The following is a 24,603-nucleotide window of genomic DNA, read 5'->3' on the forward strand; positions in this document are numbered from 1 at the left end:
GAACGCAGAATAGGAATATGACTACCAGGAGACCATCACTATAAATACCATCCATGTTTCTGCCTTTGAGTGAAACTAATGAGTAAATCAACCATGTTTCTGGCAAATGCTCCCCCCAAACTCAAATATTTAAAGTCAAGCCCTTTGCAACGTACCTTACAGTGCTGCTGTTTGACGAGACTTTCAGCCTTATCCATGTTGCCTGATCAACGACTAGACGGGACTAGAGGTTATTCAAAGCGAAAAGTTTGTCCGCTAATTCCCAGTTTTTTGGAGAAGTGAAAATTTCAAGGTGGGTCAAAGTAGAAAGGTGAACTGTCAACATTGGACCAAGAGATAATGTTCAACTTCTTTTTTTCCACTTGCTCAAGGGGAGGGGAAGGGGAACTTTGAGTTTAGGCGATCAAAGCATGAATCAAATTAATCTGCTATGCTCTTGAGTCACGTTTGAACCAGACCAAGATTCACGATCGACTTAACTGAACTAGTGGAACTTTTGTGGGCTCTACACTAGACTTCATTGACCGAGGTGTGTTGTGTGTTAACGACGAGCCGAGGAGAACGAGCATACGGGTGTTAAGTACAGAGTTGAACAGCAAGTGTGAATATACATCTTAAATACCTTACCAATGACAACGTGGGAAAGCATTTACAAAAACATTTGATATGCCATTTTCTGAACTTCACGCGAGGTCTTTAAGAGGTCGCACAACTAGACATTCTCCAAATGTGACATCACAGTCGACAAAGTTTCAAGTAGCTCTGGATTTGAAATCAAGATTTTGCAGCTGGACTCAAGTGGGAACATTTTTTTTTTTTGATACAGAGTCTTTCTAGTGAATTTATAGGTCCGGGGGGCTGCGATGGTCATAATTTCTTTCTCTTTGTCTGCCTTCATGAGCACAGAGAAAACTATCATCACTGCTGTGTCGCTGCACCAAAGGCATTCAACAATTCGAGGTCCATCGAGCAACTGTGGTGTCCGTTTAGGTTCTCAAGTCATTTTTTCTGGTGGCCCTCAGTCACCTGTGCCAGTCCGTGGGCTATTTGGTACTGGGTTGAACAGAGAGCCGGAACAAAAACTCTTTATCGAAGGGCCTTAAAGTTTTATTTGAAAACTCCGGTTCATCCGTCGAGCTGTCCAACCACTCATCTCGGCCATATTAGCGATAGTACATTCATCAAATTGAAGGCGGCTCTGAAGGCCCGTTTCCGCTAAGCAGCACAGATGGTCCAGTGCCCATTCTCTTGCATTTGCAATAAAAAAGCCCACGTTTGACCTTTTTTTTTTTGTGTCAAGTATCAGTTATGTCAGTATTCTATCAAAACTTTTCTTATGCAAAGGCAACACGCAACCACGAAGCCTCGACATTGCTTCATACGCGTGCTTGCGGGAAGTTGAGAAATCTGCTTGAGAGTGACATCACTTCCTGAGAGATTAGTCCCGTTTCCTGTCCCGTGGTGGCTTATTGGTCATCTATCGAGCTGCTTTGCGATCTCGTTATGCATGAACTCAAATTGAGAGAGGCGTACAAATCAACTTAGCGATAAATAAAAATGTTTACCCGGGTTGCCTTTTTGTATTTCTTGATTTAACCTTTACTTATCCTTGTAAGGCAAATCATCGAGAGCTTTAAAAATGATCTTGATAATCCAACACATTCAAGCGTGATGAATATGAAACGAGGAAGGGTGGGTAAATACTTTCTCATGCCACCATATTGCATATTATGTTACATATCATTACTTGCATGGATGCCAAACTCGTTACTCAATCGCACTTGCACATCCTGCCCACGCGCTGCAGGAAGCTGCGGTCGCCATCATTCCGTTTCCGTGTTGCTGTTTGTTTTAGTTTAAGCGGACAAGATAGAGAATAAACATCGTCTCCCGTGACAACCACCTGTGGAGTATTGATGTGTCCTGTTTCGGAACGCTGTGCGAAGTGTCTGGATTACATGGAATCAGACAGGACAACATCTGGCTGTAATACAAGTCGGTCTGCACAAGAAGCACAAGACAGTATTTGGTTTTTGGAAGAAATGTTTTCCAGATTTCGGGCCTGTGCGGAGGAAGCCCGTAAAGTAGCCTGAGGCTTTGTTGCACGAATGTAAAGAAAAATACACTGACATCACAGGGAGAAGGAAAAGAATGCAGCGCACAAGTGCTTTTCTCTGTGAACTTTGCACCAGGTAAATTACTGGCAAGCGAAGGAGTTTCCTCTTACTCTCCCGCCGTCCCCCAGAAAGAAAAATACATCCCCGACTTAACTATGTCCAGGCCTCTTTCTGCTCCTTGGGAGGGAACAAAAGATTGGATTTTCTATTTGACTTAAGATGGGCAAATATTGTACAGTTTTAAGAAGTGTTGTTTTCAAGATTGCAACGAATGTTGGACGACTTAATCGCCTGAGACGGTAAAGTAAAAAATATGTAAAGTCATTTGAGCAGCTTCCGGGCTAGTTTAAATATGAAGTTATTTCATTAGCATAATTGCCAAAGTCATTTTAAATTTACAGCCACAAAATTGAGTGTAAATGCTCCTTTGTCAACTACGATACTCTAATCTGCGAAGCAAAGACAAAAGCTATAAAATAAAATAAAAAAAACGAATTAAATCTACGATGTCGTTGCGCTTTGATCAAGCCGTTGCTGATTTATGTCTTTTCAAATGAAACCCAGACAAACGACATTTTTATGATGCGGTTGCTTTTTCCACAAGAGCGTCGAGGGGAGCTCGACAAATACTACATCAGAACCTTCCCGCTGGCTCACAAGACATCTATCTCTGTGTCGCCACTTGCAAACATGTGCGCTCACACATACCAACGCTTGTCACCATGTGCGATGACAAGACGCCAACATTTCCCACAACAACCCCAACCCGGCAACTCAACCATCCCAGCCACCGTTCATTATCATAAAAAAAGCGTTGACTTGCAAGTGTTGTCATCTTCATCGTTGCCACGATTGCGACCCGATTGTGTGACTGAATGTCTGAGGACGGGACCAAAAGTAGCTAATGAATGGTTTCGAGGGTGACGCAACAAGACGAGAATGCATTGGGAGGCATTTGGATGTATTCTCTGCGTTTAATGCGCACCTGTATAAAACCTGACACCACCTGGAGTGCTAGGGTGGCACGTCAACACTTGACAATTAATTTTAAGTAGATGACTGACAACTGTGTATGATGGTCACAAACAACGATGGAACAGGAATCTAGTTCTTAATTTAATGAGTATCCGCTGTAGGAAACATCAAATGCAGATTCGTTCACAAACATACAATTCGTACCCCCTTTATTTGCCTTCACTCTGGAAAAAAAAAGCACACGACAATGAATGAAGGTCCGAAGCACATTTCAACAATTCCTTGATACCAATATGCCACAAGCACTACTTTTGTCCAACAGAAGCTCCTCAATTCACTTTGACGGAGTTCCTTGACACCAAGATGGCAGCAAATCACAACTTTAGTCTAAATGACGATCCTCAGCTCACTTCAACATAGTTCAGTGGCACAGAGATGCCACAATATGGTGGCAAAGCACTACTTTTGTCAAAAGGAAGCGCCTCAACTCAATTTGACATAGTTCCTTGACACCAGGATGGTAGTGAATCACAATTTTAGTGTCACACAAAAACATTTCCCAAAAATACACAAAAAACTAAAATCATCCTGAACCCATCATAATTGTTTTTTTTAATTCTTGGTGCGTTGTACTCAATGCAAACCCTAAAAGCTGTCAATGCGAACGTTCGCATGTCAATCGGAATGATGCTTGAAACTAAACAGGAAAAATGGAAATGTATCCTGACTTTAAGCACAGCCGGAATGTTGTGACTGCCTGTTGTGTGGGACTCTACTCGACTTGCTTGACATTTACCAGGGACTCTGCTTGACTCTTTTGCCACAGTAACTTGGGACTTGCTTGCCACTTGGATTTGCAGATATGTGACACTTACCTTTGCTCTATTTTGAACGGCAATGCAGTGATTCAAATTAACACGAAATGCTGTGTTAACCACTACACGCACCTGTTTACGGTGAGATAGATAGATAGATAGATAGATAGATAGATAGATAGATAGATAGATAGATAGATAGATAGATAGATAGATAGATAGATAGATAGATAGATAGATAGATAGATAGATAGATAGATAGATAGATAGATAGATAGATAGATAGATAGATAGATAGATAGATAGATAGATAGAGATATTATTGTTGAATGGTTAGGGGGAGCGTTTGTATGTCGTAACGTAACGTGTTGGGCCAAAATGGACGTCCACTAACAAAGACGACGAATTAACGAAGGGTGACGACATCACACATTAAAGAGAGATGATAAGAAACCATCAAAGACAGCTAGCTATGCTAAACCAAAATTAGCTTGGATGTGTTTGATTGGGGGCTAGCCAGGCTAATGATGCTGGTTGGACGTTGTTTTAACGTATCTTAACAGGTTCAAAACACACTCGACAGAAGGAAAAAAAAAAACAATATTATGTGATAATAATATCGAGACTTACCCATAGCTCTGAGCCCCAGCTCATGGTTTCGGGACGACGTCCTCGGAAATTAATCCACGACGAGGCTGCTTGTTGTTATTGTTGCGATGATATGATAGTGGATGAAATCACCATAAAAAAAACTCTTTTGTTTTCGTTTTGCTTAGCGTCTCATCTTGAGCTTGCGGATGGATCCTCGATCAATGCAGCGGTCGCGCGCGCTCCCGCCTGGACTCAATGACAGCTGCCCTGGTGGTGCGCGTGCACGATGGACAGCGGCAGGCGTGGGCGGGTGGGAGCGGTCCCGCACAGTGGGCTTCGTTAATTGTCCTTTTTGAGCAAATAATGCAAGTGTAAAGTGACCTCGCAGATTTTTTCACGTCAAGTGAGGCTTGAAAGGAAAGCGGGAGAGACAGCGGGGGTGCAGTGGGAGGAGGAGCCCACCCCCTATCCCCCAAAAGGCACACCCACCCACCAACCAAAGCAGATGTTTCATTAAATGACACCCCCCAGTGGTCTTAACAACTACCGCCCCCCGTTCCTGCTTTGTATGGCCTCATTCTCTTCAAGAAAACGTGACATGCACTGAATTGTGTGCCTTTAATAGATTTAGAAAAGGTCTACACACCCCTGTTCAATTGCAACGTTTTTGTGGAAAAAGAATTGATCATTGCAAAACATATATTTTTAAGAGGGGTCGTAAAAAATAACAAATAATGTTACGTAATAATTTTCCAGACATTTAATCAACTAACATTAATTTAATTGAAAATAAAACTGTGTTGTTATTTAAAAATATATATTTATGTCACCCGTCAATAAACACTTACCTTCATTGTGTTCGAGTCCTTGAAGATACAAAACTGTTGTTGTTGTTTTTCAACAAATGAGTAAGGTTCTGTAAAGACTATCTTGTCTTGATGTTTAGAAACTTGTTGGAAAGTAAACGGTCTCGTTTGGGTGAAAGATTTAAACAGAGCTGGCTTTGATGTTTTTCAAAACACAGAAGTTAGCTCTCGCAACTACATTATGTTTGATGTTTTCAAGAGTTGGTGAGTTGTCATTGACGTTTACAAAAACAGGCTAAACAATTGCAAAAATCCGTCCAATATTTTCTCAGATGACTATATTGTCTTTTATATAAACACATTGACAGTGGGGTGGGTAGACTTCGTGTGGCTGCTCAGCAAGTCAGAATTGTTAAAACAACAGCACCACTCAGTGGCAGCAAATGAAGATACGCCACGAGTGGTTAAAAAATGCAATTAAACAGGGGTGTGTAGACTTTTAATATTCACTAAACAGGTTTTGAATTTATCGAGACGTGTATGTTCAATTTGTGGGAAACTTAATTGTCTTTGGTGTTTAAGAAAAACATGTACATTGGGTTTGTTCGCAACAGTTTGTGAACACACACACTCTCACACACACACACACAAAATAAATAAATACATCATTTTGGTGCCTATGCAGCTAGTCTATGGCGATGCCATGCTCATAGTTACTCAGGATCAAGAACTGTTCAGGATGAAGGATGCAACCATCCCTCCTAATCTGCCAAATCGTGTCAAGTGGAGTTGAAAAACTCCAAACAGACAGCCTCAGATTATATGGCCAAGGATTGGATTAGCACAGATAATCCCATTATGTACATGCTAGTCTCATTTCTGAGGATCGAGTGAAGTGAACGTGCATTGGCCAATTAAAGCAAACTAACCTTCCATCAATCCATCCATTATCTAAGGCGCTAGTCCCAAAAAGGGTCACAGGGGTGCTGGAGCCTATCCCAGCCATCTTCGGGCAATAGGTGGTGTATTGAATCCTGTACGTCAGAATTGTTCTAACCAGTCGGCCAACGTGCCGCCTGCAAACTAACCACTTTTATATTTTTTAATATGTAAAACAAAAGCAATTTACATATTGTGCCAAAAAATAACATATGTGTTCAAATTTGTGATATTTTATAACAAACAAAACGAGAATTTTAAAATAATTTAATATCATGCATAAATTGAATGGAAATTAATAAGTAACACCAAGGCAAGAAATTCATTAGTAAAGTGGGATTAATTCAATTAAGTGGAAAAATTGGTTTGGGAGTAGTTTTTTGTTTGTTTCCATTTTCAATTTCCCCAAACAAAATATTAAGTAATAGATCATATATCATTAGTGCTCCTTTCAGTAGCATCGGAAGTAAGTTGTATACATGGATATTTTTTTTTAAATGTATATAAAAATAAATGTCCAGGAAAAAACAGTTTTAACCTGATTGCAAATTGTGTATGCACTGTCTCACTTCGACTCCCTAATCGGGATCAGAATTTTGATTGTTCAATCAAAGCAACAAATTCCTAAAATGATACCATCATTTCAACCAAAAAGTGAGGACATTTTGATTTGGAACCCAAAATTTTTTTCTTTTTTTTAATGTTTTAATTGATTTATTCGCTTTGTGCTAATGTTATTAACATCCAAAGCTAACGGTACTGATGACGTCACATACCGCGGTCCAGCAGTAACCGTCCCGGAAATTGAAGAGGGGGGGAAAAAACACATCGGATGACGACGACTGTGTTCCGGACTCCACCTCGCAACAGATGAATAACGATACATGGTCGTCACAAGAATCGAGGGTAAAAGAAAGTACCACTACCAACTACCGTGTTATGTTTGACCGACTCGCGGCGCCTCTCCTTCGCCGAGCAGCGTGAGCGGAGCCCCGGCCAGACAACCGAGCGAGCGACCCCGCTTCCCTCTTCCCCCGCTATGGCTGTTCTCCTGTGGATGGCCCCGCTGGTGGTGCCGCTCGTGGTGGTGCTTCTGCTGTGGAGCAGCGGCCACACGCTGGTGTTTTATTTCAAAGAGTGCTTTTACGTGGCCTGGATGATGGTGCTGGCGCTGTTGGCGTTGCCGCTGTGTGTTCTCAAAAGCGGCGGAAGGGACGTCGAGAACATGAGGTGAGTTTGGATTTGTGCTCGCTTTGACAGCTCGATCGGTTCCCTGTTAGCTCGCTTGGCTAACAGGCTAGCTGTGGTCACGCGACTGAAATGAAGCTCCTCCATTAAATGTCAACAAAGTATTTCATTCCCACGTTTGCTGGAATTCTTTGTGAAGCTTTAAATCAAAAATGAAGCTAACATTAGCTGCTGCCATCATGTTACCCGCTAACAACAACAACAACATAAAATTCTGGAATATTCTCGCGTGCGCGCGTCTAAAACAATGCTCCAGCTACAAAACGGGGAAATCGTCTTTATTGCAGTTATGGGTGGTTATCTCCTACGTATTATCCCATCATTATCAAAATTGAGTTTGCAGTATAAATACTATAAAGTGTATGTGAGGTACAGTTTGGGTTCTCTTTTGGTATCTTTGAATTTGTGTCCATATTTTAAGAGGCAGGTCCTGTCTTCACCCAGTGAGTGACGTGGGTGTCAGTGAATGAGTGTGTGGAGTACAATCTATTATTTTTAATCCAATATTTCATATTTATTGTAATGCCCTTTTTCATGTTTCTATGTGTGTGTTTTTAAAGTCTATTTCCAATATTTTGAGCATATTGCATTGGCTGGCCAGTGCGACAATGACCTGTCAAGCCTACAATACAGTACAACTTTATTTATATAACGCATTTGACAACAGCTGGAGCTGTAACAAAGCACTTTACAAACTTATTCACCTGACATCTATACGACACACGTGAACAGAAAACAGCCGAGCAAACGACACTTGTCATGTTTGTAGCGCAGGGCTTGGTGGCTGTGAGGGTTGATTGCTGCATTGCTTTAATTACCTCCAAGAGCCAGATGGCCCCACTGATTAGAGGTAGCTCGCACATATGAGTTGGTCAACTGAGCGTACGTTGATGTTTCATTCATTTACTGTTTGGAGATGTAGCAAATATTGTACACTCAAAAAGCCACATGTCACAGGATTTACACGTTTGGCCAGTATAACATCATTTTGAAAATAGAATGAGCTGACTTTGTGGCTAATACGGCAAAGTTCTGTAAATGGATAATACTGTGCTTTACGCGCTGACCTTCCTCCTGTTCACATTCCTGCAACTAATAATAATGTTGGTAGTTTGTTGTGGCGATAGGGTAAAGAGCCAACATAATCTGTGATATTGTGTTGTGGAAAGTGCCACAAAGCTCCCTTCTAGGACCACAATTGTTTACCAACATCCCTTGCTGGTGTCCAGTAATTAGCTGTCCCAATCGAATCGGACACGTAGGTTATTTGCCTTTTTTTTTTTTTTTTTAAATCAGGTTTGCAGATTAAGAAAACTAACTTTAAAAGATGAAACCATTTTGCTATGTTTTGGATCTACATTGAGATGTGTACAGTTTAAATTTCCAAGTGACCGCTTTGAGCATGAGCACTACTAACATCTCAGTCTCTTGTTGTTTTGGCTGCTCGTAAAATATAATAAAAAAAAAACAAAAACAGCACGAGCAATTGCGTGACTGCCAGCTTTTAAACTCAGCTGACTTATCACCGCCTTGATGATAGATAACGCTAAAGAATTCTGACATCTTGGGTAAAGGTTGCTTGTATTACGTTGAATAGTGCAACATGGTTTCACTGTGCTGTGCGTCACGTGCTGGCCAACGGACGTTAGTCATGTGTTCAGAATTGTCCAATTAGTGGATTATAAAGCAAGAATGTGACGTGTTGCGCTACAGGAACCGGAAATGAATACATTGCATCATAAAGTGGTATTTTGCTGAGATAATACCGAGATTTCCCACTATTCACACACGCGTAAAAGTCTTTGTGTTGTGACAATGTTTCATCCCCTTTTAATCCACTTGTGTCATATTTAATATAACATGAATGTGGTGTGTTTACAAACTTATAAAATAATGAAAGATACCTAATACAAATGAGGCCAGCAGAAAAAGTTCCATTCACATTTAAAGAAAAATACTGTTTATGTTTGTCGAGTTGCCAACGGGTCAGTTGGACCCACAATGTAACAGGAGGGTTATGATAACCTCACCTTCATAGGTTGATGACATTAACAGTGAGTGATTCACAAACAATTTCACTTTGCTACTCAGAAAACTTACTATTTTCATTTATTATAAATTTCCGGCAGCAGCATACACCGACATGCAGAGCAATTCAATTAAACGAGATTATCGCAATTGCAATATTTTTCATTTGAACACGAGTGTGTAGACTTTTTCTCTCCATCATATGTGCAGGTTTTGATCTCTTAGAGCAGGCATGGGCAAACTACGGCCCGGGGGCCACTTGCGGCCCGTTAAAGGTTTTAATCCGGCCCGCTGAACTTGAAACAAATTAAATGCATCAACCTTGTTCATGTATTTTCTAAATTTTTTATTTTTTTTTAAATACATATGAATTGTTGTAATGCTTTTGTTCACTTTCATTTAGAATTAAATGTATTTTTTCTTCTCTGATGAGGTGAGGTTACCAAAACATTCCATCCATCGGCCCCTCTGTCAAATTTTAGAACCCACTGTGGCCCACCAATCAAAAAGTTTGCCCACCCCTGTCTTAGAGCGTTAAGCCTTGACAGACAGTCAAAGATGGCATTTAAATCAAGAGTCGCTGATGTTTGAGGTCCAAACGAGGACAAAAGTGATGTGATTCAGCGACACCTCACAAAGAATTAGCAACAACTCTGCTCTTTTTCTCAGAGATGCGGTTTGTTCTCACTTGTTTGTGACCCAACTATTTTATTTTCCCCTTCATCAGGATCGTCCGTGCCCTGGTGCGACACGTCAAGTATTTCCTCGGCCTGCGGTTCGAAGTCAGCGGCTGGGAACACCTGCAGACGCCGGGCCCCTACGTCATCATCTCCAACCACCAGAGCTCTCTCGATGTTTTGGGTGAGTAGCGGTTCGGATTGCTACGTATTTTACTCAAAGTCCGAGTGAGCCGTCCTTGTGAGCATTGACATGATCAACGGCCCTTGTCGTATAAACCATGCTACCAAAAAAAAAGTGGGACAACCATTAATTACTTTAAAAGCATGTTTTGATTTGTCGCTCTGATCAATACACTCAACCATTATGAAAGCGTACGGCTGTCATCTAGTCGGATTGCAAGTCGGCACACCTCCTTGCGTGCGATATCCTCCAATTGTTCTATTTTACATGTTCGGGCTTGTGCACTTTTTATCTCCTCACATTCTCCCGTCCAGACTTCTAACACATCCACGGGAGTGCCAAAGAGGCGTGATTCATTGAATTTGATTTTGTGAGGCAATCGTGGCGCGTGGCATTTTCCTCAGCCTTGTCAATGTCACTTCTTACGCTGGAGCCATAACAACATGATGGGCACGTTTACCATCAAGGATCATCCTGCTCCAAGTTATCGTCTTTTGTCAACTGACGGAATGTTGCGCTCGCTTCCTTCCGCAGGCCTGATGGAGATCCTGCCCGACCGCTGCACCATGATCGCCAAGAAGGAGCTGATCTACGCCGGCACGGTGGGCATCCTCTGCTGGCTCGGTGGCATCATCTTCATCAACCGCAAGAAGACCAGCGACGCCAAGAGCGTCATGGCGGACGCCGCCAAAACCATGTTGGACGAACAGGTAACAGCATCCTGCTTCGGGAGAGCGGGTGATAGGGCCTTTAAACAAAATCTGATTTTAAGTCTGACCCCCACCAAAAAAAAAAATAATAAAAAATTTCAGTTAGAATCATTGCCTATTTTAATAGTGTAACTTTCCGTAGATCCGATTGTGGGTGTTTCCAGAGGGAACGCGGAACCAGAGAGGAGACCTGTTGCCCTTCAAAAAAGGCGCATTCCACCTGGCTGTGCAAGCACAAGTCAGTACCATTTTTTTTTTTTTAAATGTCAACTTGTGATGGTCGTAGCTTTGGTCAGCACTCTAAGCCACAAGCCAAGTAAAGTGGCAGCAGAACAATGAAGGGATTTTCCACTAGAGGGCAGTAGACACGTATTTAACCTGCCATCCTTTTTTATGTTTTTTTTTTTTCATTTTGTTTGTTGGTAACGCAAGTAACTGAAATTGTACTTTTGACCTACCTTAACCTGGGTATCAAAGGCAGCAAATAAATGTGCAAGTCTCTTCCCATACCAACTTCCATCACTCTGAATAATTGAACGATCTGCCACTTCCAGACGTGAGTCGAAGCCGGAAGTCTTCAATTGTTTAGTATAAGAGTTGTCGTAGCCGTGGTTTATTTTGAGAATGATTCCTGTATGTTTTTTTTGTTTTTTTTTTAATTCTGGAGAAGACTCCGTCACTCTGCCACGAGGTAGCTGACATCTGCGTGCGTTAATGAGCTGTATCCCCTGGCGGGTCACGATTGGGAGCGTTCGCGCAGAGCGTCTGTTCGGAGCACATGCCCCAGGCCAGGACAGGTGGAAGGCGTGTCACTAAACGGGGTCACAGAAAAAAAAAATGTTTTTTTTTTTTTTTTAAATGTTATTGTTCAACCTACACGAACTTCACTCACGTGTTCAAAAAAACCAAGTTGATCCTTAGATGCTGGCTGCAATGAGATCTCGTGAGGAGGAGACTCACGTGTTGGTCATGGACTGGTTCTATCAGCCCATGTTTGCTTGTTCGGCTTCTTGATTTTCTCCTTCCATTAGTGGCCGGCCGGCCAAATCGAGTGAAGCGGGACAGCCCCCGGGAGATGTTTGGTGTGTCACTGAGGGAAGACAAATTGGAGGAGATGTGTATATATAGACGAGGGCAGCAGGGTGGCCTATTGGATAGCACATCTGCCTCACAGTTGTTAGATTTGGGGTTTGAATCTCGTGTCGTATTTTCTTGCTTGGATGGGTTTCTTATAGGTGCTCTTGCTTCCCGTCACATTTCAAAACTTGTGAATTGTCTTTTGGGAAAAAAAAAAGAAATTATTTAAAAATAAATTAATAAATAAATAGCCCGCAGTTTGCATGGTGATTTCTGGCAAGTAATGGCTGCGTCCTCCACGAAACAACAATCTCCCCAGTATTCTTTGCATGGCGGGGCTATGGCATGAGCGGCCGACACAGCCCTCCGTGAGGAAGCTGCACTTGGCAGAATTTCGCAGCGAAATTTCTGGCAAGAACTGGCGGTGCCCTACATGTGACAACAATCTCCCTGGTATTCCTCGTATTTCTTTCTGTGTAATTTGACTTCCTGTTTGTCCGCAGGTGCCCATCATTCCGGTGGTGTTCTCTTCTTACAGTAATTTCTACTTACGGAAAGAGAAGCAGTTCAAATCGGGTAAGCACTGCTGCCGTTTTTAGTTTAGTTTTGTTTTTCACACAAGTAAAGAGTGTGAGGACTTTCCCCCCTGTGGCGCAGGGACCATTCGGTTGAAGATTCTCCCGAAGATCGAGACCAAGGGCATGACGTCCGAGGACGTAGCGTCCCTCACCGACAAATCCTTTAATGTGATGCGCTCGGCCTTCCTGGACATCTCTGGCTTGGCGTGCGGCAACGGGCCCGTCAGGCACTGAGTGCCCGACCGCCATTTTGTCAACCTCAGCCTCCTGTCTATGTCCACCGCCACTTTTATCTCCCATGACTCTCGAGCCAGGCGGCCCATCCCGGTCCAAAGGCAGGTCCGCACAGTCCCGACCCTCGCGGTGTCTGCGAGCGGAGTGACGGACGGCGAGCCCAACTGTACTGATGTGCGTTGTTTTTCATGCATGCCCTTGCGTATTATTCGCTTTGGATGCAGGGTTTATTTTTCCTTCTTTTTATTTAATAATCATCTCGTTGCCTTTTCGTTTTGGTTGTTTTGGGATTTCATGGAGCTCCACTCACCACTGAGTTTATCTGGTGTGCCAAATAGCGCTTATCAGGCTGTCAACTATTAAGGATCTGATCTGATGGGGTGACAATAAAAAAAAAAAAAAAAAAGACTGCAATTGTTGATCTCGCCATGACTTTACATTATACTATGTGTATATTTTTTTACAGGCAAAGTAATGCAGTTCTCCGTTTACCTTTTTTTTTTTCAAGAAAATATGGTCAAATATAGTCGCGTAGTTCTGGCTTCATTCTCCAAAAATGCAATTTTATTCTTCTAAAATTACTATTTTGGGTAAATCGTAATTTTACAATCATGAATTTTGACTTCAATATTGTAAAATTATGATTTATTTCGTAGAAAAAAATGTAACTCTAGGTTAACTTTTTTTTTTTGCCCCAAAAAATATTACCTTTTGTCTCAACATTACCCTGGTCAAAAAACTTTTTTTTTAATGCTGCATTTTTCTGTGTAAACATACTGGATTGAATTTTATTTTCTCCCCGGAGACAATATATATATATATCTATATATATATATAGATATATATATATGTTTGTTTGTTTGTTTTTTACGTTTGACTGCTTTTCCATAATTCGTTAATCCACGTGTTTGGCGTTTTCCCTCCGCCACTTAATATGCGACTTTATTCTCACAGAGATTTTATTCTCGAACTGTCCCGTTGTTCTTGTAGTGTTGTATTACACCTGCTGTAAACTTTCTTTTACTCCAAAAAAAAATCTATTTATTGCTCTAAGATTGACTTTTTGTTTTGATAACATTGGACTTTATTCGGAAGACATTGCTACTATTTTTATTACGCTCTGTGTTGAAAGAGGACCTAAAATTATTTCTTTAAAAATAAATCACATAAGCTACACTATATATAACGTCAGTTATTTGCGTCTGAATGTCAAATCGAACCAAATAAATGCTCTGAACTAAGTTTTTTTTAATCAATTTAAAATGTTCTTGGTATTGTTTCATTTGTGACAAAGTGCAAACTATCAGGGATGTACACCCACCCGACCAGCCAACGATCTGATTGGTCGAGCAGTCAGGCTTATTATATGGGTGATCATATTTATGCTAATTAAAGTGCAGTGCAATTAATGGCTAAAAGATTACTTCTCTATATTTTTTGTGACCCCCCCCCTCCTCTCCCGGCATGTAAAGTAAATTAAGATTAGGAAAAAATAATTTTCTAAAATTGTGATTTTTTTTCCTTTTTATTTATTCTGAATCATTTCACCAAAGCTATTAAAGACGGGATATAAGTAATACCCTGCAGTATGTGTGCATATGTCTTTGTGGATGCGTGCGCGTGTGTGTGTGGTCACTAAGCCCCGCCCCCCCCCCCATTGGCAGTATTCAGGCTAATATTGACGATGTCATGATTTCTGCTTTTTCAATTGACTGACTAAAAAAGTGGGATAAATGTGAATGCCTTGCAAAAGATTTCAATAAATTGATTCCTTTTTATTTGATTTTATTTATTTGCGGCTCGATCCTTCAAGTTCTTCCTGAGAGTTTGTCCACTGTTCACTTCGTCATTGATCACACGTCACATTTTTATTCACTGATGTTCTTTTATTTAAAAAAAAGTTACAAAAACAAATGTGTACTGAGAAATAACTGGTTGTAATTTTAAATAAAATGTGAAAGAAAAAAAATTCAAGATAAAAACAGAGGTCCTCTTGTGAAGACAAAGCTGCTCTTGACGATTTGGGTTCATGTTATTTGAAACCTCAAAGACGTGTTGGTTATTATTTGAAACATCATGGATGCTTGTTAGTTTGATACGGAAGAGGTTACTGCATTGACATGTTTCATCCAAAACATTGCATCAAAGATTCAATGCTGTCATAAAGAATTTTATGGAATGAAGACTTAATGTTTGGAATCATCAGTCACTTTGTTAGGTTCATTAACATATCAGATATTTTGTTGGAAAAAATGATGGGGTTTTCCAAATTACTGTTTGAAACATCAAAGACACAATATTAGTTGTTTGAAATAAAAAAAAAAATACTACTACTTGTTTTTGAAATGAGGCTTCATTTTTTGGTAACATCAAAGATATGTTAGTGATCCCAAATTTAAAGACAAAGACATGACTGTTTACATTTTTGGTGGCTATTATTAGAACCCCCAGAGACATGTTACCGTTGTTGGACGTATCAAAGACACAAAGTTGGTTATTTGAAGACTTTGTGGAAGCGAACCTGTGGGAAAACATCCCCGAGTTGATTTGTGCAAAAATTGCACTCCATGAGTACAATCTTGATATGTGCGTGTGGCGGCCATGTTGTTTTAGTTTTGGTTCCAGCTAGTTTTCTTGGCAGGAACCTAGAGGGGAGAAAAAAATGTTTACAAGGTAATTCTTCGGGGTGCTCTGGCCTGAAGAGCCTTCCAAATAAAAACATTTTTAAACTCGAGGCACAACTGCAGCCTAGCTTAAGCCTTAGCACAAAAACTGATGTTTGGGGTACATGTTCAAAAAGTCTTTGAGTTTCCCCATCGGTTTTTCTTAAAATATTGTTCTAGCATAGCCTGCCTTAGCAGAGAACCCAGATTTTAGGTTACTCCTCTAAGTGTTGATTTTCATTTACTTTTTAGCACCAACACTTATTTTCACCTAACAATAAAGCTTTTGAAACAAGAGGTTCCTCTTCATGCTGACATTTTTTTTTACCTGAATGTTAACTTTTGTGTCTAAGCTAGCAAATCTTCTTCATGAAATGTTTCACTGGAATTATTTTTTTTCCACATTTTTTTGTAATTCTTTTTTTTAATCATGCTACATGTACAAGCTATTGTGTTTAATTATTTTCTTTCCCGTCTAAATGTTGCTGGATTTCCTGCGCTTCACTTACAGGTTCCCAGACGCTCTTCTAGGAATCCAATCTGCTCACTTAGGGAGTCGATGCGGTCCAGCTGGCGGAAGGAGTGCGATAGCAAGGTGGCGCTATTCTCCGACACGCCCTCCTCTGGGAAAACGCTGTTGTAGGGCGCCAGCGCCACCTGCAGCTTCTGCGGGGAATTACAAAAAAATAACAATGACGCGCAAAGAAAAAAAAAAAAAAAGAAATCCGTTTGTGTACATACCTTCTCCAAAAGCTCCACTCTGCTCCTCAAGTTCTGCACTTCCTCTGTCACGTTGTCGGAGATGATGCCTGATATTTCGCCTGCAGTGTCAGTGAGGAAGCGCAACGTTAGCGAGTGGTGCTAAAGTGGCATCTGTAGAGCTGCCGCAGTCGGAGGCTGAGGGACTGTGGAGCAGGCACTTCTTAAGACTCGTTTTTGTAACTTAATGCCTGGCTTTGTCAATCTTAGCTAATTTTAGCTTAGCATAGCTCAATAAAAAATGCTGGACAGTCCACAAAATATAAATTGGTGGCAGGTGGTATCTGTAAAGCCGCCACAGACGGAGGAGTAGCAGCGAGGTTGAGGGAATGTAAAACACGCGGGGTTAGGATATGAGAATGGTAGGAAAGTGGAGGTGACTAGAAATAGACCTATTCAATCTCTCCCAGATGTGCTCCGTTACTGACAGAGCGGGAACGCCGTGAACTCAGACGGAGTTGGAACCAGGACCAACTGGAACTAAACGCACAGGTGTCAGCCAAGCGGGCCAACAAAAAAAACTCCTCCAACGGCGGGATTTTGCTCTCTGCCGACCTTGCATTTTTTACATTTTCTCAGCCGGACATGGAAATCTCCTCCACAAATGTTTTCAAGTCAAGACACTTCTGTAGTCCTGCCTATCGAAGCATTGGTCATTTAAGCACAAAATGACTGCATTTTAATTTAGATTTTTTTTTTTCATTTTCTGATAAAACAACATCAACTCACTGCACCATTCAAAACAAAGCACTTTGGACTATTCCAGAAAGCGGGAACCCTGTTGCAAGGCTGAAAACTGTAACAATTTATTGACATGAAACAATCTGAGTAGGAGGAGGTTTATGTAAAAAAAATTTAAAAAAACATAATTGTGACAAAGCTGTAGGGGGCGCCAGTCGCAGTGCATTATTACTCACGGTACGAGTTGAGAGCGGCATAGCGCGTACCAAAAGTAATAATGAGCCGCGAGGCTGGCTATGATCTCATCTTTGTCTTCTTCGTCTTCACTAGAATACACAACATAGGCGCAGGTTAGTCTATGTGTTTCCTGCTCCCACCTGATGGTGACGCTAAAGTTGAATCGGGCGCTCCGAAGCGGCGGCAGGAGCGAGCATCCTCGGCCAGGACGAAGCCGTCGTGGCACAAGCAGCGGAAACTACCGACGGTGTTGACACAACCATGAGAGCATGGATGCTGCTCCACACACTCGTCCACATCTGGAATACAAAAAAAATAATCATTCATGACTGGTAGGTTCCCTTTTGACCACCAATTAGAATAGCTTGTAGCATTTCACCCTCAACTAGCCATTAGCATATAGCTTAGCATGGATAGAAATACATCCTCAATGTTTACCTTGGTTACAGTGAAGCGAGTGAAAGCGTCTCCAACCCGGACAGCATTCGGGATAGAAGTTTGAGAAAGACGCAATTCTGCTCACTAGCCGGTAAGCCACCGTGTACACCGTTCTGTGGAGACAAAAACGCAAACATTAAACACCGTAAGAAGCAAGGTCCTGAAGAGTATCTATTTGACTTAGCAAAATGATATTTGGCAAACATGGCTAGGATGAGTAGAGATACCATTTTTATTATTATTATTATTATTATTATCATCATCATCATGTCCTACAGCACAGCTTTAAGTTGTCCACTTTGATTCAAAACATAATTTTAGAGCATTTCTGAGGGTCATTTGCGATGGCTACTAAATTTAAATTGGGCAAACTATGCAGATGACCGAGACTACATTGTGAAGAATTGTTTTCATGAATTGGGCAAATTTCTACTCGCCAGTTTGTCGCCGATTTCACGTATCTGACCTTTCCATCTTGTTTATAGCATGATGACTTGGAGGATGTGTATTAATTTGTGTAAACACACTGTCGGCCTACCGCAGACGTCGGGAAAAGTTTTACTCAGGAGGAAGAATATATAACTAAGAGGAAGAAGAAGAGATCCAGCTGCTTTGCAGTTGCCGTTTAACTCTGATGACAGGGAATGCACATTGCCTTCATGAAGACAAAAGTGAGTGCTTTGATTTGACCAAAGTGGTGCAGCAAGAGTTTAAAAAAAAAAAAGAAAGAAAAAGTATTAAAAATGGAGCTGGCTGGCCGTGGTGGGAACGAGTGAGCCGGGAGGAGGACGACCAAAATAAACAAGCAGAGCTGTCTCAGTGGGCGCACATTTCCCGTACTTACACAAAGTATTTTATAACTACACTACATTTTGCTTTGACCCACTTGTGTTCATGTGTGCGTGTGTGAGAGTGCTTAGATGCATCATATTGAGTAAACATCTGACCTAGTGTGCATTTTTTAAAACCTTATTCACAGTATATATATATATATATATATATATATATAAAAGCCTGATTTATATTTTTTTCTGAGATATCCATGGACATTTTAAACATTAACTTGTATGTAACATAGTTCTAAAATATAACGCTTTAAAAATTAAAACTAGAAAGATGAAATTCAGTATTTTGCGTGGCAATATTTGTGAGGATTTGGCAGACTCACTTGTAAGTGCTGCAGAGGCGGTGGGCCTTACACACAGTCATGTAGGGCTTGTGCTGCGGCAGGACATACGATTCGGTTGCCATGACGATGCGATGATGCTGACGATGCTGGTCCCGGCCGCCACATACCCTCCTCCTAGCAAAAGGACACGAAAGAAAACATTGTTTTATGTATATTATATTAATATGTATATATATATATATATATATATAGTTCTAAAAGGGACAGTGTGTAGAATGTTTTGAAGTTAATCCAATTAAAATAATAACGATAAATTCTAATATAAAAATATGTATCCGCTATATGTGGAAATTTTCACAGTTTGTATGAATCATTTTATGTCTTTACCACTATGCCCTTTTGTCTTATGCAAGAAGTGTATTTTTTTTAGTGAGCCACCAATGGCTTTGGTTTACCCGTGGTGGTAGTGCGCGTAGGACGAGGGCGCAGGTGCGGCATGGAGGACGAGGAGGGCGGCGAGGAACGTCGTTTGGATCATTTTCCTTTCCCACGACGTTCCCCCTCTTGCTCTCTTTTTCTCTCACGCTCTTCGGAGCCGTGCCAGCCGGAGTGAAGGAGAAGAGGGGACGACCAGGGCGGGTTGGAATGCGCTCCGCCAACCGGGGGACCACCTGTGAGGCAGAAACAGGCAGAGTGCTCGTTTTATTGCATCACAGAAAACTTTACTCAGTGTACAACCTCCCCGCCCCCCCCCCAGGCTCTCCGTTTTCCAACATAAGGACCAAAATTCAAATACAGTAGTGCAGCAGTCCTAGGTGTTCTTCAAAAAATGTTCAAAATGCTATATTTAACTGTAAACATATTTTTAAATGTACAAACGAGTTATTTGATTAAAATGCATTGGATGTAAAAGTTAAGCAAATGAATTAATAATGAATTTACTTAGGCAGCGATTCTACCGCATACCACTAGAGGGAGTTCACGTAGAATTAGTACATTTACATTAGTAACACTTGTGATCCATTTAAACATCTGTGCATTTTCTGTAAAAAAAAAAACAAAACTTAAGTATAATTTGTTCCTAATTTTTTCCATAAAAAAACTTCAACATTTTTTAAAAGTCATTATTTTTGTATTATTTTATCAAGGTTAATTCGTTAATTTACCTACAATTATTTTTTTGATATGTGTTGCGACGGCCCTGTACGTCAAGAGAGAGACCGTGTCATGACCACAAGTGTCCACACGAGGACGCCTTTTTTCCCAGTTCCCTCCCGACAACGGCGACTTCCCGCACTCACGACGAGCGCGCTCACGTTCAACTGCCGCGTGCACGTACGAAGCGACTAAAGCCTGCACGTAGTACACGCACACGTACACGCGTGCGACCCACGCACACTGACAAAACGAAAAGAAGCGCGCACTCAACAGTCACCTTTGCTGTGTGAAATATCCAAAAAGTAGAAGAGAAAAAAAAGTCCAACAAACTCGGTTCCGGCTAATAGTCCAATTCAAATCCACTCATGATTATCCCAATCATAGTAATCCGATGAATAGTCATAATGAATCCGGTGAATGTGTGTGTGTGCGCGCGTGTATTTGCGTGTGAGTGGCTGGTCAGTTCAGACTGTCACACACACGATGCGCACGGGGGGGGTGATGGGAGTACCTCCCCCCACTTGTGACCCCCCCCTCTCCCACCACCCCCAGATGGACCCCTAGCTTCTCAGTGACGTCATCTCGTACACACTGCTTTTTGTCTCTCTTTGATGACGAATAATTGAAAATACAAAAAAATCACAAACTATAGAACGACTGATATTTTATCTTTTGTTATATATTTTAAGTGTATTTTGAGTTAGAGAAAGTCACTTTAAAAAGTAATATGTTTAGTTGATTTGTGTGCTTTCTTTTTTTTACATTTTTAAATGTATTTATCAAAAAAAAAGGAAATTTCATTTAATGCACAAATGTACACTGAAATGTTTTTGGGAAATTTTCTTCCCTCAAATTATAATTATATATAAGTATGCATATGTAAATATAGCATAGACATGAATAATTCAAATTAAAAAAAGACTATACTTTTAAAAGAGTAAATTGTCTATTTTTTGTTTATCACTGTTTTTACTTTTATTTTTTATCACATTATCAAAAGAATGGTGAGTGTATTCATTTTCCTTTTTAAGCAACCAAAAATACACTATTTTTAGGGGGAGGAGGGACAATATTAAACAAAAATGCATCCTTTCTTTAATATATTTGAAAATTAAAATTTTAATACACCATTTAGTTTTGTTAAAACAACAAATTAAAATGTAAAAATCTTAAAATGTATTGTACAATTACGTAGAATATTCCAACATTAAAATTTAAGTACACAAAAGTTCCTTCAAAAAGAGAAAGTAAAAAATAAATAATAAAAGAAGAAAATCATTCATCATGATTTTTTTTTTTTTACCTGTGCATATGCAGGCCATTAAATGTGTGGGTGGAGGACCTTGTGGTGCCCCTTGTGCTACGGCTCTGCGGCCCAGTGGCTGCCTCCTCCATCATGGAGCCGTCCGTGTGTTCTGTGGCGCTGGTCTCGCTGGTCCCAGTGGTCCCGGTGGCAGCGGTGGTCCTCTCCTGCGCTCCAAAATGATCCTTGGGCGTTTTTCCTCTTGGTTTTATGCCGCGCTTCCTGTTGCAACTAAGGCAGGAACTGCACGGACAATCCCCAAAGCGGACTTCCTGTCACTGTTGGGCCTTGATAAAAAAGAAGGAAAAAAAAAAGGGAAAAGAAAAGTTGACTAATGCACAAACAGGCTCTCATCCCAAGACTAAAAGTGTTTAGGAAGCACTTTTTTGGGATGTATTTATCTTACTGGTTTATGAGACAGACTTTTAATGCAGTTTTAATGAGCAGGCCCGTACAAACGGGGGTTTTACCTCATCCTTGGACCACCCAATTGAGATGAGAATAGAATATTGTGTTCCCGGGTCAAAGAAAAGTAGCTCATTTGAGCCACAAACAACGAGAAAGTCCATTTTGTAATTTATGGGTACAAAAAAAAAATGGTAATTGACTAATTTATCGATTTTTTTAAATTTTTTATTAGCTTCAGTCAAAAAGTCATGACAGGATGTACAAAAACACAAAGCCAATTACCGAATACTTATTTGTGACTTAAAAATAGTAAAATTTCTAGTAAAATTTCTTAGAACAAAACTCAAACAAAACATTTTTTTGGGGGGGGGGATAAAACCGACCAAACACGCTTGAAAAACCAATGACAACTAATTACGATTGTTTAATCAATTACAATTAATTATGTCCACGTTGGCATGTTGACTACACAGAGTAGGATACCAAATCAGTGCAGGCAATGCGGCAGCTTTCGTTCATTGAAATCCAAAGGCGCATCAGCAGAGGGGGGCGGGCTTAATGTCGGCGGCACTTCCTCCTCCACAGGAAACAGGAAACGGCTGCGTTGAGAGATGGCCATGCCGGCTCCCTGCGAACAATACCAATCTCGCTCTGGCAGGAAGCGGATCTGCGTCAGACAGATTTTGGCTAAAGGGCGAGAGACGCTGACCTCGGACCAGGGCGGGCAGCTTGCCTGGCAAATCAACGTGTTTCACAAATGTTAGGACTTGGGAGTGCAGACATCAGCGCGGTAAGAGTTGGTCCAGTCAGGAAAAACATTTATGGAGAGGATGATCAATTCTGGGGCTACAAAGTCACATAAAATTGTAAACAGTAGTAGTAGGAGTTGAAAAAAGAAGTCAGATTAGTCATCTGCGAAAGAAAGCCAGTACTTGCCAGAAATTCCTTCAATGAGGTCTCCAGAAAGTTTCCACCGTAGATTGGGGACCTTAAACATCGTAACGTTTCTTTTGTCATGTTTAATAAATAAAAATAAAGATGGTCACCATCTTCACTTGCAGGACACAGCCAGTAATTGCTAGAAATTCCTGTAGCGAGCTGTCCAGCAGTTTGCCATCAATTAGTGGTGGAGGTCTTGAGAGCACATCAGTAACTTTTATTTAGTAACAAAAGTTTTCATCAGCATCTTCTTAAAAACAAACAGGCGATTGTTGTCACTTATTAGACACAGCCGGTGCTTGCAAGAAATTCCTGCACTACGGTGTCCAACAATTTGCGATCAATTAGTGGTTGAGGTCTGGGGAGCTGAAACATAGCAACTTTTATGCACAAATAAAGGCTGTCATCATCATATCAGAAAAAAAAGAACAAGGAGATTGTTGTCACTTATAGGACACAGCCAGTATTTGCAAGAAATTCCTGCAAATGTAAATATACCACACTCAGCTGTATAAATAAAAAGCCTTTTTTTTTTGTCTATGGACAGAATGGAAAGTACGGTGTGTCAAAAGGAAAAAAAAAATTTTTTGCAATGCTGGTTGGCATTGTTAACTTGTGCTCAAGACGACTTACGTGAACGTTAAGTCACAAGATCACATTGACCATGTCCGCATCCTAAGCGAACAATTTCAAGCAAATCTAGGGAATCACGAGCAATGTCACATGTTATTTTTTTTTCTGCTCAGTGGGGTTTCCATCCAAACAGGACATCCTGCCATCCGAGGCCTGACACCCTCTTCCTCTACCAGCCTCCTCCCCAGCCGAGGCATGCTTGTCTGATTCTGCCCCACCCCCCGCCCCCCTCCTTACCCCACCTTCCTGCTTTCCTTGGTGGTCCCAGAGCTTCCTGGTGTAAAGGCGAGCTGATTCAAAACGTGTGCGCGGCGTACCCCTGACTAATAACGTGCATATTTAGCTGGCCGGTGTGAGTTGTAATGCCCCTTGAACGGCCTCCCTCCGTGTTTCTAACCCCGGCGTACCCTCTTGGATTTTTCCAAATGTTCCTGCGAAAGCGTTGTCCCGGAGTGACTTCATACTTTCTCCCGGCACAAATCCATAAATATTAGCTGGAGCTCGCGGTATCACGCGGGGGATTGGATGTTCCTTCAACCCGGCTGGAGCTTCGCCAACATTTGCCGACAGCTTGACAGCTTTTGTGGAAGGCGAGACGCTAAATGTTAGGAATGTGCAATATTGGTTGTTTCTGTCAGATTTAGCCCTCCCTCACAGCCTGGACATGGAAAAGATACAGTAGATTGTTGTCACATGTCAATGACAGCCAGTACTTTCCAGAAACTCCTGTAGCTACAAGGTTTCCTTAGGCCAAAAATGTGAAACTGCCAGTGTAATAAACAATATAGTAGATTGTTTTCACATATAGGCAACAGCCAGCACTTGCAAGAAATTCCTGCAGCTAAGAGGTCAACAAAGTCCAGCTTAATAAAAAAATTTCCTTCTTGGCGGAGTCCTGGGGGAACCCGGTTGGCGCATGGCCAACATTTGCTGACAGCTTGACAGCTTTTGCAGACGGCCAAATTGAATAGCTCTATTAGCATGTAAGCTAATACGGGAAGCAACCCGATTGGGATGTCCAAAATCATCATGTTGACTTTTTTGTAAGAAACATTTCCGCTAAAGCTGAGCTTCTGAACTGGTGCTGTTTTTCACTCTATAAACACAGTATGCATATGCGATTGGCGGGCAATAAATGTACAATAAATTAACCAATTACTTGTTATCAAGGAGATTCTTGTCACCTGTGGGAGTCAACCGGTACTTGGAAGAATTTCCCGCGGCAACAAAGGTCCAAAAGTGTAAATCATGCTTGCCATAGCCCAAAATGCGGCCT

General features: G+C 41.2%; 3 protein-coding genes and 1 long non-coding RNA gene across 5 annotated transcripts in view; 2 read left to right on the top strand and 2 right to left on the bottom strand.

Moving 5' to 3' along the window:
- fnbp1b (formin binding protein 1b) overlaps positions 1-4,936 on the bottom strand; it is a 39,945-nt gene extending 35,009 nt beyond the window's left edge. The window contains exon 1 of the mRNA XM_088280803.1: positions 4,538-4,936. Coding sequence (XP_088136929.1) covers positions 4,538-4,561 — 24 coding nt within the window. The 5' untranslated portion in view covers positions 4,562-4,936. The remainder of the gene's footprint in view (positions 1-4,537) is intronic.
- A 2,094-nt stretch (positions 4,937-7,030) lies between these two features.
- Positions 7,031-14,220, top strand: agpat2 (1-acylglycerol-3-phosphate O-acyltransferase 2 (lysophosphatidic acid acyltransferase, beta)). The gene is made up of 6 exons (XM_088281672.1): positions 7,031-7,473; positions 10,247-10,380; positions 10,915-11,090; positions 11,233-11,328; positions 12,671-12,743; positions 12,825-14,220. Exons 1-6 carry the CDS (start codon positions 7,283-7,285, stop codon positions 12,977-12,979), a joined length of 825 nt encoding a protein of 274 aa, XP_088137798.1. The 5' UTR covers positions 7,031-7,282; the 3' UTR covers positions 12,980-14,220.
- A 1,229-nt stretch (positions 14,221-15,449) lies between these two features.
- egfl7 (EGF-like-domain, multiple 7) lies at positions 15,450-21,517 on the bottom strand. 2 transcript variants are annotated; one of them, XM_088281673.1, is made up of 8 exons: positions 21,348-21,517; positions 19,342-19,557; positions 18,926-19,060; positions 17,758-17,870; positions 17,460-17,618; positions 16,384-16,463; positions 16,152-16,308; positions 15,450-15,624 (listed from the first exon to the last, which is right to left on the bottom strand). In XM_088281673.1, exons 2-8 carry the CDS (start codon positions 19,422-19,424, stop codon positions 15,605-15,607), a joined length of 747 nt encoding a protein of 248 aa, XP_088137799.1. In that variant the 5' UTR covers positions 19,425-19,557; positions 21,348-21,517; the 3' UTR covers positions 15,450-15,604. The 2 variants fall into 2 exon arrangements, with proteins under 2 accessions (XP_088137799.1, XP_088137800.1); XM_088281674.1 differs by lacking the exon at positions 21,348-21,517 and adding an exon at positions 20,322-20,506.
- LOC148319063 (uncharacterized) lies at positions 17,332-18,371 on the top strand. The gene is made up of 3 exons (XR_015839781.1): positions 17,332-17,651; positions 17,769-17,848; positions 18,243-18,371. It is a non-coding gene; the product is annotated as an uncharacterized LOC148319063 (long non-coding RNA).
- Positions 21,518-24,603: the final 3,086 nt, after the last annotated feature.

The sequence above is a fragment of the Idiotropiscis lumnitzeri genome, chromosome 18, assembly GCF_059441095.1.
Source record: "Idiotropiscis lumnitzeri isolate Australia: NSW breed Sydney's pygmy pipehorse chromosome 18, RoL_Ilum_1.0, whole genome shotgun sequence".
Taxonomy (NCBI): Eukaryota; Metazoa; Chordata; class Actinopteri; order Syngnathiformes; family Syngnathidae; genus Idiotropiscis; species Idiotropiscis lumnitzeri.